This window comes from Mercenaria mercenaria, chromosome 7 (genome assembly GCF_021730395.1).
Source record: "Mercenaria mercenaria strain notata chromosome 7, MADL_Memer_1, whole genome shotgun sequence".
In the NCBI taxonomy this organism is placed as follows: Eukaryota; Metazoa; Mollusca; class Bivalvia; order Venerida; family Veneridae; genus Mercenaria; species Mercenaria mercenaria.
The window spans coordinates 16,943,576-16,960,834 of NC_069367.1; the positions used below are offsets into that span (position 1 = coordinate 16,943,576).

Genomic DNA, 17,259 nt, shown 5'->3' on the forward strand with positions numbered 1-17,259 from the left:
CTAAAGGCGATTAATACCCACAGATGCTGCTTTGATACAGAGAAAGTAAAATGTTGTGATCACTACATTTGACCTTGATGTGTGACCTTGACCTTGACCTGTGTAGTTTTGATGAGGTTAACAATTAACACTAATTTTATGAAAATCTTTATAGTGGTTAAGAATATATGGAGCCAACAGAGATTTAATCTATTTGATCTTTGATCTCTTAGAGTGACCTTGACCCTTATGACCTGGATTGTGCTCTCTGCATGTTTTTTGTCTTTACCAGATAAACAATTGATGCTATTTTTATGAAATTCATTATAGAGATGTTAAGATATGGAGTGGACACGAAGTGAAGCTATTTGATCTTTGACCTCCAACTGTGACCTTAAACACGTTTCCCCAAAAACATAGTAGTAATAGGCAAGAAGTCAATAGAGGACAGCAGCGAAAAGTCAAAATAGGCACATCCAATCATCCTGTGAAGTTTCAACATTCTGGTTGGTTGGTTGGGTTTAACAGCACACCGACACAATTTTAGGTCGTATGGCGACTTTCCAGCTTTGGTGGTAGAGGAAGACCCCAGGTGCCTCTCCGTGCATTATTTCATCACTAGTGGGCACCTGGGTAGAACCACTGACCTTCCATAAGCCAGCTGGATGGCTTCCTCACATGAAGAATTCAATGCCCCGAGTGAGGCTTGAACCCACATCATTGAGGGGCAAGTGATTTGAAGTCAGTGACCTTAACCACTTGGCCACGGAGGCCCCTTCAACATTCTGGGTCAAGAGGTTCTGAAGATATGGATAAAAAACTGTTTTCCATGTTCTCGCCCCTCAGAAACGGTTTTCCATTTCCTGGCCCCTGTGACCTTGACCTTTGATCAAGTAACCCAAAAAAAATGATAGGGGTTATCTACTATTTAAGTCCTTTCATGTTATGAAGTTTGAAGGTTCTGGGACAAATAGGTCTCGAGTTATTGATTGGAAACTTGATCTGGCACCTTTGACTTTGACCTTTGATAAAGTGACCACTAAATCAAAAGGGGTCATCTACTTTGCATGCCAATCGTCCTATGAAGTTTCACCATTCTGGGTTGAGTGATTCTCAAGTTATGGATCAGAAACGGTTTTCCAATACAACTAGAGATGCTTTTGTGAAAAGCGCATGTCTCCGACAACTGCCCCATTGAAAAATGTCTAGTTTCTCTAGATGGTTTAGATGAGTGGATCCAATTAGATGGCCTGGATGAGTGGATCAAATCAGTAATTCAAGGACCATAAATCGAAAGTGCCAGGGCGGATTTGGCTAGTTATCGAACTTGGCTAATGTCTCATGGCCAAACACATTTTGTTCAAGTTTGGTGAAGATCGGATGAGAAATGTTTGACTTAGAGAGCGGACAAGAGTAAAAAACGGATTTTTTGGTAATTCAAGGGTCATAACTCCAAAATGCCTGGACCGATTTGGCTAGTTATCGAACTTGGCCGAGGTCACATGGTCAAACACATTTTGTTCAAGTTTGGTGAAGATCGGATGAGAAAGGTTTTACTTAGAGTGCGGACAAGAGTAAAAAGGCCAATTTTTCGCTAATTAAAGGGCCGTAACTCCAAAATGCCTGGACCGATTTGGCTATTTATCAAACTTGGCAGAGGTCTCATGGTCAAACACATTTTGTTCAAGTCTGATGAAGATTGGATGAGAAATGTTCGACTTAGAGAGCGGACAAGAGTAAAAAGGCAGATTTTTGGTAATTCAAGGGCTATAACTCCAATATGCCTGGACCTATTTGGCTAGTTATCGAAATTGGCCGAGGTCTTATGGTCAAACACATTTTGTTTAAGTTTGGGCAAAAACAATATGTTTCCCACAGTGGTGGGGAGACTAACCTTGTCTCCTATCTCATGCTAAATAACAATCCTGTGAGGTTTGATAAAGGTCAAACTAGACAGCTTCTTTCCCCTACACTGTCTATCATTCAGGAAAGAACTGGTCAGTTTCTTCCCTCTTCCCATCTATCATTCAAGTATAAGATACATACATAATAGGGGGAAAGAACCAATTAGTCAGTGTCTCACCCTTCACTGTCTATTATTCAGACATGCCCCCTTCACTCTGTTATAAAGACATGTAGATACATATATACCAGAGGAAAAGAACCTACTTGACAGTTTCTTCCCCTTCACTGTTTATTATTCAGGTATGTATAGCAGCTCACATACTAAAGTGGAAAGAACTAACTAATTTTTCCCACTTCAATGTCTGTTATTCAAACATATAGAAACATACATACTAAGGGGAGAAAGAACACACAAGTCAGATTCTTAACCCTTTGCAACCTACAGTGAAACACTGCTCACTTCGAGTTCGCAAGGGGATGAGCAAAATGCTCGAGTTATCCATGGTTTCGAGCGACCAACATACAAAGAAAATTTAAGTTTATTTTACCAATTTTGTCATCAGGACCATTAATTTTACAGATGAAACGGTGATGCGTAATAATAATACACTCGTGACATTTTCAAAACAAAAGGGCCATGATGGCCCTATATCGCTCACCTGAGTTTAATTGCCTGGTTGGACAAATTTCTTTGCTAATGCTTCAAAAACAAACAAAAAATAGGTGAGAAGGTCATGGTAAAGATTCTTCAAGATAAGAACTGAAATCTGTTAAAAAATTATACAGGTGGTCCAAATCACTTTGCTTAGCTTCAAAAACAAGCAAATTCGATGAATTGGAATCCCCCGCCGAAAGGGTCAGAGTTGAGGAACGGCAAAAAAATATATCCAGCAAAAAGTTAAGAATGTTACCAAGAAGCAAATAATTTCATTAGTCAAAATCAAATTAAAAGAAAATGAATGGTTTGTTTGGGTGAGGGGTGGGGGGTGGGGTGAGGATACAACAGTTTACATGTTGATTATAAATATTGATAGAAAACGAAAAATGAAAAAAAAAAAAAAAAAAAAAAAAAAAAAAAAAAAAAAAATTGGGGGGGGGGGGGGGGGGGGTGAGGGTGACCAAGGTAAGATGGTGACCAGGTGTAGATACACAACATCACATGTTTATAATAAATGTTCATGGAAAAGAATGGAAGAAGTTTAATGAAATTCTTCCAATTGGTTGGTTTGTTATGTACAGATCTGTGGATTTTTAAACAATTAAAGGGCAATAACTATACAGAAAATTGACCAATCGAAAAAAAACTTGAAGGGCATCGTCGCAGTATCTTGGTTCATGTCTACTTCAAGTTTGATGAAATTCTACCTGTTAGTTACTGAGCAATGGCTGCAGACGGACATTTTTTATTAAATCAAGGGCAATAACTCTGAGGGAAATTGACCAATCAAAAAAAAAACTTGACGGACATCATCGCAGTATGTTGGTTCATGTTTATTTTAAGTTTCATGAAATTCTACCAAGTAGTTACTGAGAAATGGCTGTGGACGGACGGACTGACGGACGGACAACGCCATTTCAATACCCCCCTCCCGATTTCATCGGCGGGGGATAACAAGAAAGTAGGTCAGTAGGTCAGGGTTATTTATATCTAAGATGAGTATTGAAATCTGTATCAAAAGTTCTACATGTGGTCCAAATTTCCATGCTGTATCTTCAAAAACAAGAAAGTAGGTCAGAAGGTCATGATTAAGACTATTCAAGATGAGTATTGAATCAAAAGTTCTACATGTGGTCCAAATTTCCATACTGTATCTTCAAAAACAAGAAAGTAGGTCAGAAGGTCATGATTAAGACTATTCAAGATGAGTATTGAAATCTGCATAGAAAATATACAGGTGGTCCAAATTTCTATACTGTAACTTCAAAAACGAAAAAGTAGGTCCGTAGGTCACGATTAAGACTATTCAAAATGAGCATTGAAATCTGTATCAAACATTATACATGTGTTTCAAATCTTTTTGCTGTAGCTTCAAAAACAAGAAAGTAGGTCAGTAGGTCAGGGCTAAGAACATTAAAGATGAGTATTGAAATCTTTATCGAAAGTTATTGACGTGGTCCAAATTTCTATGCTGTTAAGATCGGTGTGCAAAACTGTATATGTCATCCAAATTTCAAGGCTGTATCTTAAACAAGAGGGCCATGATGGCCCTATATCGCTCACCTGTTATCATTGCACTTGAGGACAAGAAGGTCCTCAGAAAAATAAATCTGTTGACATAAATGAAAATTCAGATCAGAATCTTCATTAGTTATGGAGATATACCCATTTTTATTTGAAATAAAGGGAGGTAATTTGCCATAAAATCAGTTCATTATTATCTACCCTGTATGTCTCAGTCCAACTAATAACAATAATGAAATTTCAAATAAGTCCTATAAGTACTTACTGATATAAATCAATTTCGATTACAATCAGGGGAGGTAATCAGAAATAAAATAACTGGAACCTAAGATTGGATCTGATTTGTCATGGAATCCAAGATTTATTGTTGTTGAAGATATTTTGGAAGTCTGTATCAAATAAAACCATAAATGAGGTCTCTATATGGCTGCAAAAGCCAAAATAGTCAATTTTGGATCTTTAAGGGGTCATAACTCTGGAACCAATGATGGAATCTGGCCAGTTGAAGAAAGGAAGCAAGATCTTGTGGTGATACAGGTTGTGTGCAACTTTGGTTAAAATCAAATCATAAATGAAGCTGCTATTGTGCAGACAAGGTCAAAATAGATAATTTTGGCCCTTTCAGGGGCCATAACTCTGGAACCCATTATGGGATCTGGCCGGTTCAAGAAATGAACCCAGATCTTATGATGACACAATTTTTGTGCAAGTCTGATTAATATCAAATCATAAATGAAGCTTCTATTGTGCAGGCAAGGTCAAAATAGCTAATTCTGGCCATTTCAGGGGCCATCACTCTGGAACGACTAATGGAATCTGGCCAGTTCAACAAAGGAACCAAGATCTTATGGTGATACAAGTTGTGTGCAAGTCTGGTTAAAATAAAATCATAAATGAAGCTGCTATTGTGCAGACAAGGTCAAAATAGCTAATTCTGGCCTTTTCAGGGGCCATAACTCTGGAACAACTAATGGAATCTGGCCAGTTCAAGAAAGGAACCAAGATCTTATGGTGATACAACTTGTGTGCCAGTTTGGTAAAAATCAAATCATAAATGAAGCTGCTATTGTGCAGACAAGGTCAAAATAGCTAATTTTGGCCCTTTCAGGGGCCATAACTCTGGAACCCATAATGAGATCTGGCCAGTTCAAGAAAGGAACCGTGATCTTATGGTGATACAAGTTGTGTGCAAGTTTGGTTAAAATAAAATCATAAATGAAACCACTATTGTGCAGACAAGAGATTGTTGACGGACGGACGGACAGACGGACGAAGGGTGATCACAAAATTATAATCGAACAGTCTAGGAAATATGATCAGATAATTTTTAAAGTATTTTTTCATATATAACTCATACAAGTGATCCCCGGGGTGGGGCCTCTTTTCACCCCAGGGGCATAATTTGAACAATCTTGTTAGAGAACCACTAGGCAATGCTACAAACCAACTATCAAAGGCATAAGCCTTGAACTTTCAGACAAGAAGATTGTTTTAATTTTTTCCCTATATAAGTCTATGTAAAACTTGGAACCCCCGGGGCAGGGCCTCTTTTCATCCTAGGGTAATAATTTGAACAATCTTGGTAGAGGACCACAATGCAATGCTACATACCAAATGTAAAAGGCCTAGGTCTTGTGGTTTCAGACAAGAAGATTTTTAAAAAAATTTCCTATATAAGTCTATGTAAAACTTGGGACCCCCTGGGTGGGGCCTCTTTTCCCCCCAGGGTCATAATTTGAATAATCTTTTCCTATTCAAGTCTGTAAAACTTGGATCCCCCGGGGCAGGGCTTCTTTTCACCCCAGGGTAAAAATTTGAACAATCTTGGTAGAGGACCACAAGGTAATGCTACATGCCAACTATCAAAGGCCTAGATCTTGTGGTTTCAGACCTGATTAAAAAAAAATTTCCTATATAACTCTATGCAAAATTTGGGACCCCCGGGATGGGGCCTCTTTTCACCCCAGGGTCATAGTTTGAACAAACTTCATAGAGGACCATTAGATGATGTTACATGTCAAATATTGAGGCTGTACGCTTTGTGGTTTTGGACAAGAAGATTTTCAAAGTTTAATGTATGGTTAAAATCCCACCAGTAGTTTCAGAGGAATAGTCTGGACAACTTTTTTGTGATGGAAAGCCAGATAGACAGACAGACAAACAAACAGACACAATAACTAATAAAGAAGACAAAATCAATATATCTGCACACATATGGGGAGGCACAGTTACTACAAACATGTGTGTGTAAATCACTGGAACAGAATGATCAAGAGAACATTTCATATGCTGTTAAGATATTGTTGTACATCTGTCATATAAAAAGTTAACAATCAGTATCAAAACTCTCTGAATTTCCTTCTTCTAGAAAACAATTCTTACCATGGGTTCCGCTTTAAGTTTTCAAGCCTCTGTAAATATTTCTGCTTAAATTGGGCAGCTCTACTGCGAGCATCCTCAAGGTTGATAGAAGCTTGAGACTTGATAGCTTGCTCTTCTTGCTACAAACATATAAAATATAATATTACTGTTTAAACAAGTGACCAAGTGTTGCAGTGACAATACAGAAGCCCCCTACCAGTGGAAAACTTTCAATAGTGACCTTGACCTTTAAAAGACAGCCATGTGTCATGCGCAACACATAGTCTAATCATGGGGAACATTTCCGTATAGTACTAAAAAAATCCTTTAAAGCACTTAAAAGTTACCGAGTGGAAACAAAACTTTATTTGACCTTAAACAGTGACCTTGACCTTTAACCAACAAGCATAGATCATTTGTTGACAAACTGTCTCATCATGGGGAACATTTGTGTGTAGCACTAAGATAATCCATCAATGCATATAAAAGTTATGGAGTGGAAACAAAATTTTACTTGACCTTAAACAGTGACCTTGACCTTTAACCAATAAGCATAGATCATGTGTTGATAAACTGTCTCATCATGGGGAACATTTGTGTGTAGCACTAAGATAATCCATCAATGCATATAAAACCTATGAAGTGGAAACAATTTTTACTTGACCTTCAACAGTGACCTTGACCTTTGACCTACAAGCATAAGTCATGTATGTGCATAATCTACATAGTGTCCTCTATCCATACACCATGTTTTATGAACCTACATGTAGCTTGAATGCTTTTTGAGTAATTGCAGGATCCACATTTGTGGATGGACAAACAGATGGCGGACAGACAGAGGGCATTCCTATAGTCCCCTCTGGTGTATCATCAGTAGAGGACTAAAAATACTAAGCTTGGTGACAGTAAGTCAATCCTAAAAAAACGGAAACCACCTTTTTGATCATTGTGAAAAAAATCTAGTTGTAGTAACTGTGATCTTGACCTTGACCAAATGGCGTCAGAATGACCTTTTTATCACAAAAAAAGTTAGGTCCTGACTGGATTTGAACCACAAACCATCTGTTCCACATCACAAAAGGTTACAGTGACCCAACACTCTAGAACACTGTGCCATTGTGGAATTTTATAAGTATGCAGATTAATTAATTCTATAAGTTATCTATGGGCAAAGTTTAACTTCAATACATCAATGCAAACTTGTTATTGAGCAGAAACTGTTTTTCCATAACAAACAAACAGTGACTTTGACCCTGGCCCTAGTGATGCAATCCCAAACTCTATCTCTACGCAAGCTGCCTAAATACTAAGTTTCATTGCAATCAGTCGCTCCTATCTAATATTATCAACAGCTGATGTCGCCTTCCTGCTACCACATCCTATGACATTCTGCAATCTATTTAAACCTGGTAGGCGAATTTCAGCTGAACATAACAAGAGCACTGCCTGCGGGTGCTATCACTTGTCTGCAAGACTTAGTGCTGGACAATATGTAAGGAAGGAGTTATAGTTATAGATTTTCTAAGAACAAAAAGAGCCATAATTCTAACATAATACAGGTAAGAGTTATGGTTCTTGGCATGCAAAGTTATCTAATGATGATAAACAAGTGCGTAAAGTTTCAAAGCTGTAGCTCTTCTTTTTTTTGAGAAAAGGTGGACCTAAACAAAAAATTTAATTGACACAGAAGCCGAGATCAAGGGATGATAATACCTCATAGACTTTTTTCAAAAATCAGATAAGCTAAAAATAAAATATCACAACATCTTACCTTTTCTATACTGTCAACAAAGCACTGTAGCCAGTACTCTCTTGCTTGTGGATCCTGAGTGAGATCAACCGTATCTGGGAGGTAACTGTCTTGGTCAAGTAGGAGGGGACATGGTAACAATGCTTTCTCCAGCCGGTCAAATTCTAACATGTCAAACTGTAAAATAATGTAATATACTCATGAATCAGCCTACTATACATCCAAACTTCTCTACGTCTGATTTTACATCCAAATATCATAACAGTCTAAGTACAGTCCAACTTGCATAAAACAGCCAGCCAAGGGAGTGTGATAATATACCTGCTTGGGGAAGGTGGCTGCCTAAGACAAGTTGAATTAAGAGCAAAACATCAAGTTAAGTTAGTGTACTGACTGCTTTAGGCAAGTGACTGCTTGATTCAAGTGCTGACTAAGGCAGATTCAGTCGTATGTTTTAAACAGAAGGTTTAAAGGGAGAATACATTTCATCTCAGTAAAACAAGACTGTTTTAACTCTTGTTCTTAATGACTGAGAATAAATTATACAAGGCAGTCTGAAAGACAGCTAAATCCACCGCCACTGCTATGGATAGTGAAAGGGTAAAACCTTTGATTTTAACTGTGACCTTGACCTTGAACTGACATGGCTGACTCATGAATTCTGCACAACGTCTTGATGAGGTGATCATTTGACCAAAGTTTCATGAAAATCCTTCAAGGGGTTTAGGAGATACAGAGCTGAAACCTTTGACCTTCAGTTGTGACCTTGACCTTGAGTTGACATGGCTGACTCATGAGTTCTTGATGAGGTGATCATTTGACCCAAGTTTGATGAAAATCCTTCGAGGGGTTAAGGAGATACAGAGTGGACACAAAATGGAAGGCTCAAACCTTCGACCCTTAGTTGTGACCTTGACCTTGAGCTGGCATGGTTGACTCATAATTTCTGCACATTGTTCTGATGAGGTAATCATTTGACCCAAGTTTTATAAAATTCCCTCAAGGGGTTTAGCAGATATAGAGCAGACACGAAATGGAAGGCTCAAACCTTTGACCTTCAGTTGTGACCTTGACCTTGAGCCGACATGGCTGACTCATAAGTTCTGCATATCGCCTCAATGAGGTGATCGTTTGACCCAAGTTTGATGAAAATCCTTCAAGGGGTTTAGGAGATATAGAGCGGACACAAAATGGAAGGTTCAAACCTTTGACCCTAAGCTGTGACCTTGACCTTGAGTCGGCATGACTGACTAATGGGTTCTGCACATCGTCTTGATGAGGTGATCATTTGACCCAAGTTTTATAAAATTCCTTCAAGGGGTTTAAGAGATATAGAGCGGACACAAATGGAAGGCTCAAACCTTTGACCTTGAGTTGTGACCTTGACCTTGAGCCGGCATGGCTGACTCATGGGTTCTGCACATCGTCTTGATGAGGTGATCATTTGACCCAAGTTTTATAAAATTCCTTCAAGGGGTTTAGGAGATATAGAGCGGACACAAAATGGCAGGCTCCAACCTTTGACCTTGAGTTGTGACCTTGACCTTGAACCGACAAGGCTGACTCATGGGTTCTGCACATCGTCTTGATGACGTGATCACTTGACCCAAGTTTCATGAAAATCCTTCAAGGGGTTTAGGAGATATGGCACGGACACGATTTTGTTACGGACGGAAGGACGGACGCAGACCATTCCTATAATCCCTCCGCCACGGCGGGGGATTAAAAATTATAAAATACGATATAAAGAAGAAACTACAACAAACACCCTTTGTATTGAGTTTCTGACAGTGTGTAACATTTTTTCACAAACATTTCAGTTCAGTTAACACAATGAGTGTTCCTGGATTCCAAACAAGTACTAACTTGTTCTCTGCAAGTAACTTACAACCCTCTTTAACTTCCTGTTTATGATTGAATGGTAGAATATTTGAGGTCAGGTAACCTGGTCTTGAGAAGACTTTCTATTTTTACCTGTCAGTGCAGTCAATCAAAGCTTGAGGAAGTTGTGCTTATATATCAATCATAAAATGTACTGAAAAGATCTTTTATATTCTAACTTTAGCATCTCTAATGCAATTTGAGATAACCCTAACTTACATTGATGAATATCTGTAAGTTAGTCATCTGTAGAAGTTGTGTATATCCTCTATTTTCAGCTCTATTGGTGATTAAGTGGTCAAAGAGAAGAATTTGAACAATAGATGTTTCTGATCAATTCTAAGTGAATCAATCAAGGGATTCATGAGAAGTTGTTTAAAGGGTTTTCTATCTTTAGCTCTTTCAGCCCTCAAATCAGTCAAGAGAACCATTAGAACAAACCTGAGGGAGGACCTTACAAGAATGCTACAAAGTTTGGTGATGATCCATCAGGTGGTTCATGAGAAAGAGTTGTTTAAAGCTTTTTTCTATTTAAGCTATTACCTCTATGAAGTTCAGCCAAGTGGAACCATTTGACAAAAGTAATTTTCAGGATGGCAGACACCAGAAAGTCGAAGAGACACTGCATGTCCAGTCATCCCGCTAAATTTCAACACTCTTGGCCTAGTGGTTCTCAAGTCACTGTTCAGGCTCCTGTGACCTTGACCTTTGATCAAGTGACCTCGAAATAAATAGGGGTCATCTACTCTGCATGTCCAATCATCCTATTAAGTTTCAACATTGTAGGTCAAGTGGTTCTCAAGATATTTCCAAAAAATGATTTTACATGAACAGGCCACTGTGACCTTGACCTTTAATAGACTGACCCCAAAATCAATAGGGGTCATCTACTCTGCATGTTCAATCATCCTATGAAGTTTCAACATTCTGGGTCAAGTGGTTCTCAAGTTATTGATCGGAACTGGTTATCAATGTTCAGGCCTCTGTGACCTTGACCTTTAACAGAGTGACCCCAAAAACAATAGGGGTCATTTACTCTGCATGAACAATCATCCTATGAAGTTTCAACATTCTGAGGTCGAGAAGTTCTCAAGTTATTGATTGGAAATGGTTTTCCATGTTCAGGCCCCTGTGGCTTTGACCTTTAACAGAGTGACCCTAAAATCGTTAGGGGTCATTTACTATTCTGGGTCAAGTGGTTCTCAAGTTACTGACCGGAAATGGTTTTCAATGTTCAGGCCCCTGTGACCTTGATCTTTCACAGAGTGACCCCAAAATCGTTAGGGGTCATCTACTCTGCATGACCAATCATCCTATTAAGTTTCAACATTCTGGGTCAAGTGGTTCTCAAGTTACTGACCGGAAATGGTTTTCAATGTTCAGGCCCCTGTGACCTTGACCTTTAATGGAGTGACCCCAAAATCGATAGGGGTCATCTACTTTGCATGCACAATCATCCTATGAAGTTTCAACATTCTGGGTCAAGTGGTTCTCTAGTTATTGATCGGAAATGGTTTTCCAGGTTCAGGCCCCTGTGACCTTGACCTTTGATGGAGTGACCCCAAAATCAATAGGGGTCATCTACTCTTCATGACCAATCATCCTATGAAGTTTCAACATTCTGGGTCAAGTGGTTCTCTAGTTATTGATCGGAAATGGTTTTCAATGTTCAGGCCCCTGTGACCTTGACCTTTGACAGAGTGACCCCAAAATCAATAGGGGTCATCTACTCTTCATGAACAATCATCCTATGAAGTTTCAACATTCTGGGTCAAGTGGTTCTCTAGTTATTGATCGAAATGGTTTTCAATGTTCAGGCCCCTGTGACCTTGACCTTTAATGGAGTGACCCCAAAATCAATAGGGGTCATCTACTCTTCATGACCAATCATCCTATGAAGTTTCAACATTCTGGGTCAAGTGGTTCTCTAGTTATTGATCGGAAATGGTTTTCAATGTTCAGGCCCCTGTGACCTTGACCTTTGACGGAGTGACCCCAAAACCTATAGGGGTCGTCTACTCCAGCAGCCCTACAACCCTATGAAGTTTGAAGGTTCTAGGTCAAATGGTTCTCCAGTTATTGCTCGGAAATAAAGTGTGACGTACGGACGGACGGACTCTCTGGGGGAGACATAATGATCCTCCAGACAAGAAGTGTGACATACAGATGGATGGACGGACAAGGTAGCAACTATATAATCCCCCACTTTGGGGAGCCTAAAAACAAAAGCAGTTACAATTACTACCAATTTTATATTTTTATGATCATTTTTGTGTTATCTGATTGTGACAAACAGAGACACTTCTCAAAGAACTGTCCTGTGTGTCCTTAATCTGTTGTATAATGAGTGGAGAGAGTCTTGGATTTGCCAATACTCACGTTGTACAAGTGGGAAGGGTATTGTATCACCATTTAATTTAGTAATCTAAAAATTTTCTTGTTGTATGTGTGGGGAGGTTTTTTGGATCAGCCATTACTCACCTCAGTTTCACTGTTGTATAATGAGTGGGGAGGTTATTGGATCAGCCATTACTCACCTCAGAGTTTCACTGTTGTATAATGAGTGGGGAGGGTTTTGGATCAGCCATTACTTACCTCAGAGTTTCGCTGTTGTATAATGAGTGGGGAGGGTTTTGGATCAGCCATTACTCACCTCAGAGTTTCGCTGTTGTATAATGAGTGGTGAGGGTTTTGGATCAGCCATTACTCACCTCAGAGTTTCGCTGTTGTATAATGAGTGGTGAGGGTTTTGGATCAGCCATTACTCACCTCAGAGTTTCGCTGTTGTATAATGAGTGGTGAGGGTTTTGGATCAGCCATTACTCACCTCAGAGTTTCGTTGTTGTATAATGAGTGGTGAGGGTTTTGGATCAGCCATTACTCACCTCAGAGTTTCGCTGTTCTGTAATGAGTGGGGAGGTATTTTAGATCAGCCGTTACTCACCTCAGAGTTTGGCTGCTGTATAAGGAGTGGGGGGGTTTTTTGGATCAGCCATTACTCACCTCAGAGTTTCGCTTTGTATAATGAGTGTGGAGGGTTTTGAGGTTTTTGGACCTCAGAGTTTCGCTGTTGTATAATGAGTGGGGAGGGTTCTGAATCAGCCATTACTCACCTCAGAGTTTCGCTGTTGTATAATGAGTGGGGAGGGTTCTGAATCAGCCATTACTCTCCTCAGAGTTTCGCTGTTGTATAATAAGTGGTGAGGTTTTTATGACCTCAGAGTTTCACTGTTGTATAATGAGTTGGGAGGATTTTGGATCAGCCATTACTCACCTCAGAGTTTTGCTGTTGTATAACGAGTTGAGAGGATTTTGGATCAGCCATTACTCACCTCAAGAGTTTCGCTGTTGTATAATGAGTCTTGAGGATTTTGGATCAGCCATTACTCACCTCAGAGTTTCGTTGTTGTATAATGAGTTGGGAGGATTTTGGATCAGCCATTACTCACCTCAGAGTTTCGTTGTTGTATAATGAGTGGGGAGGGTTTTGGATCAGCCAGACCAGAACTTCCTGCAAAGTTCTCTTCCCAGGAATACAATTCTGCATCTACACATACAGAGAAAAATTGATATGCAAACTTACAGAAAACCTAAATGTAACATTGTATGGCATACTGTGAAATCATTAATATTCGTGGGGGACTAATTTTTGTGGATTTCATGGTTGACTCAATCCACAAAATTTAATCCCAAAGAACAAGTAAAATTCCCATTCATTTTATGTTCAAAAGTTGAAATCCATGATTTCATATCCCCATGAAATTGCCGTTCTGACCAAAACCACGAAATTTCATGATTTTACAGTAGTTCTATTGTTTTAGCACAATTCAAAAATAATTATCAATGTTACCTTTAGATTGATAATTTTATTGTTACTTTAACTGTTCACCGAACTTGTTTCATGTGCAATTGACTTGAGGATCCAAATATCAGCTAAAAAAACATTCATGTACTTTCTAATTTACAAACTTTTGAACCCAACCTAAACAGTTCAAAAGACGAGGAATTTTTATCAAAATGATTAGACATTTTTCTGATAACCCCCTTTTAAAAGGTCTTTTTTAGGAAAGCTTTTCTAACATTGTAATCTTGTATATTCTCCATTAGTAACTTTGTTGTTTGGGATCATAAAAGTGTAACCACACCAGCATTCAACTTTACATCTCCCTATCTGTTTCAGTTTTGTTTAAGTTCAGGTAGGTCATGGGCTAGCTAACCAAACATTCTCAGATTCTGAACCAGTTCTGACCTGCTGATAACTTAGTAACATATACCAGATAAGCATGACCACCGAGTTCACACATACTATCTCCTGTCAAATCATCACGGTGAACTTTCTCCTCACCAGTGGTACTTGAAACCTTTCTAACCAGGAAGACTTTAGACAACACTCATGAATGAAAACAAATATGGTGAAATCATTATGAAACATACCTTCTTCCTCAGCCCCCTTCAGAAAGGCCCCTATTGCTCCTAGGTAGCCTTCATGCCTCAGAAACAGGGACTGAATCTCTCCCTGAAATTAAAGAATTAATAAATGCAATTAAACAAAACCAGGCAGCCCTGTATAATACTTACTTAAGTTGACCTAGTGTTTAATTTGGTCCAGATTTCATTTAAACAGACATTCTGACCATGTTTTCTGTATATCAAGTTAATCATTAACTAGTTTTTGAAGGATCTGACCTAGAGACCTAGATTTTTACAAATTTATTCTAGATTTTAAAGAGACAACATTCTAACCAAGTCTCATACAGATCAGGTAGAAAATGTGACATTTTGAGCATTAACAAGGTTTTTCTGACTTGATCTAGCGACCTAAGTTTATTAGATTTATAATCCAGTTCCAAACCTGACCTAGATTTCATACAAACAAACCTTCTGAAGGTTTATGGATACAAGGTACAAGATATGACTGCTCAGTAGTAAAAATAAACTAGATTTCATAAAGACAAACATTTTGACAAAGATTATGATGATAAAGTGGAATTTCTATGATTTGACCCAATGCCCTAGTTTAATACCTCAGACAACCTAGTTTGAATATAACCTAGATCTTATACAAACATTCTGACAAAGATTTATGATCATCAAGTCAAATAAAATGTAGCCACCCTTAAGGTAGAATGTGCCACCTACCGATTTTCAATGGACTGTTATGAAAATTTCACAAATTAAAGTTGACGATATTTCCGGCAGACTGGTATTTTTTCAGTTCTGTTATTTTCCATTTTGCAGCTGTAAATCTTCAAACATGGCCATTAATGTCATTATTTCAGCAGAGCCACTCAGTGCAAAATGAATATTTGACAGGGTTTTTAAGTAGTGTATGTATATAAAACAAAAACACTGCAAAAATTCTTTAGTTTCAAGTTTGTGTTAAAATTATCTTTCTAATGATATATAATCTGTCAAGTTATTTCAACATCATATCAGAGGCAAATGATTTATGAAACACATTAAACTGACACCGAGTTTCACCAAAATTTCATGTAAAGAAACCTATATTCAAGAAACTGAGAGATAGTTTTATGAGTAAATTTGAACAAGCATACAAACTTTCAATCGCTATATTTTCCTTAAAAGAAAAATGGGGGTCACCATTTTAGATTTCGCTCTATTTATTATACCAAAATGTGTCATAACCATTGGAAACAAAACTTTTAATTTCAAAATCCACAAGCACTGAAGAAGACGCCATTTCACTACACTCATTAGTAAATGTCTTCTTACGGATTAGTAATCACACTAACGTAGAACTGTGCAACCAGATAAACTATGCTCCATAAATTGAAAGCATTGTTTCCAAAGGTTTTTACATGGGGTGGAGGTCTGTAGGACTATCCCTATTTCATTCAAAGTTCATTAGACTCCAGGGAGATAAAGTAAAAGATAAAGTATATACCGATTTGAAACAAGAAATGGAATCTGTCAAATTTTGCTATCCAGAGATAAAATGTTTGCGTAAATAGAAATGCCATAATCCTGGGTATTATTCTTTCAAACATCCAAGAGGTGGAAAATATACCACTGGCTAAAATCAATGATCTCTCACACCACAGGCAGACACTTTGTTAGTGTTTGTCCCTTGTGGTTGTTGGCAACAGTGTTAAGACTAAAAATGCTTCAAGGTATTTAGAAGCTAAGAAACAAAAACTATTTTTACTTAAATTTCAATAGTGACCTTGACCTACAAGCAAAGATCATGCACACAACATATTGTCTAATCATGGAGAACATTTATGTGAAGTATTAAGATAATCCATCAATGTATAAAAAAGTTATAAAGCGGAAACAAATTTTTACTTTACCTTCAATAGTGACCTTAACCTTTGACCGATAACCATGGGTCATGTGTATGACAAATATCTAATCATAGGAAACATTTCTGTGTAGTAATAAAAAAAAATCCTTCTATGCAATTAAAAGTTATAGGGCAGAAATAAATTTTCACTTGACCTTAAACAGTGGCCTTGACATTTAACCCACAAGCATAGGTCATGTGTTGACACATTGTCTCATCATTGGGAACGTTTGTGTGTACCACTAAGATAATCCATCCATGTGTATAAAAGTTACGGAGTAGAAACAATTTTTACTTGATCTTCGAAAGTGACCTTGACCTTTGACCTACAAGAATAAGTCATGTATGTGCATTATCTACACATTGCCCTCTATATACACACCAAGTTTTATGAACCTAGCTTGAATACTTTTCGAGTAATTGCAGGATCCAGGTTTGTGGACGAACAGACAGCAGACGGACGGACAGATGGTCGGTGTTTCACTGGTAGGGGAATAAATAACAAGAAACTACTTTTGAAAAAGTGTATGCCCCCCAATACTGCTTCACTTGAATGGAAGAAGTAACTGATATAATATATTTGGATAAATGACTGGTTCATTTTTAATAACCTATACCTTATGGACCAGACAGGGAAAAATCTGTATTGACCTTTTACCTCAGTGTGACTTTGATCTTTGAGCTATGAGTCTACTTATTGTGCATGACAAGGGAAACATTTGTGCAAAAAATATTAAAATCCCTTGATGGATGACATTTATGGACAACACAGGAAAAAAAACCCTATTGAACCTTGACCTCAAAGTATGACCTTGATCTTTGAGTTAGGAATCTGGGTTTTGCACATGACACATCACCTTATTATTGGATACATTTGTGCCATGTGATATTAGAATC

The 17,259-nt window shown here is 38.1% G+C and overlaps 1 protein-coding gene across 1 annotated transcript in view; it reads right to left on the bottom strand.

Annotated features, from left to right (window-relative positions):
• LOC123554829 (4'-phosphopantetheine phosphatase-like) overlaps window positions 1-17,259 on the bottom strand; it is a 52,380-nt gene that overhangs the window by 18,990 nt on the left and 16,131 nt on the right. The window contains exons 7-10 of the mRNA XM_053547702.1: window positions 14,493-14,574; window positions 13,508-13,605; window positions 8,199-8,354; window positions 6,449-6,567 (exon numbers count right to left, since the gene is read on the bottom strand). Coding sequence (XP_053403677.1) covers window positions 6,449-6,567; window positions 8,199-8,354; window positions 13,508-13,605; window positions 14,493-14,574 — 455 coding nt within the window. The remainder of the gene's footprint in view (window positions 1-6,448; window positions 6,568-8,198; window positions 8,355-13,507; window positions 13,606-14,492; window positions 14,575-17,259) is intronic.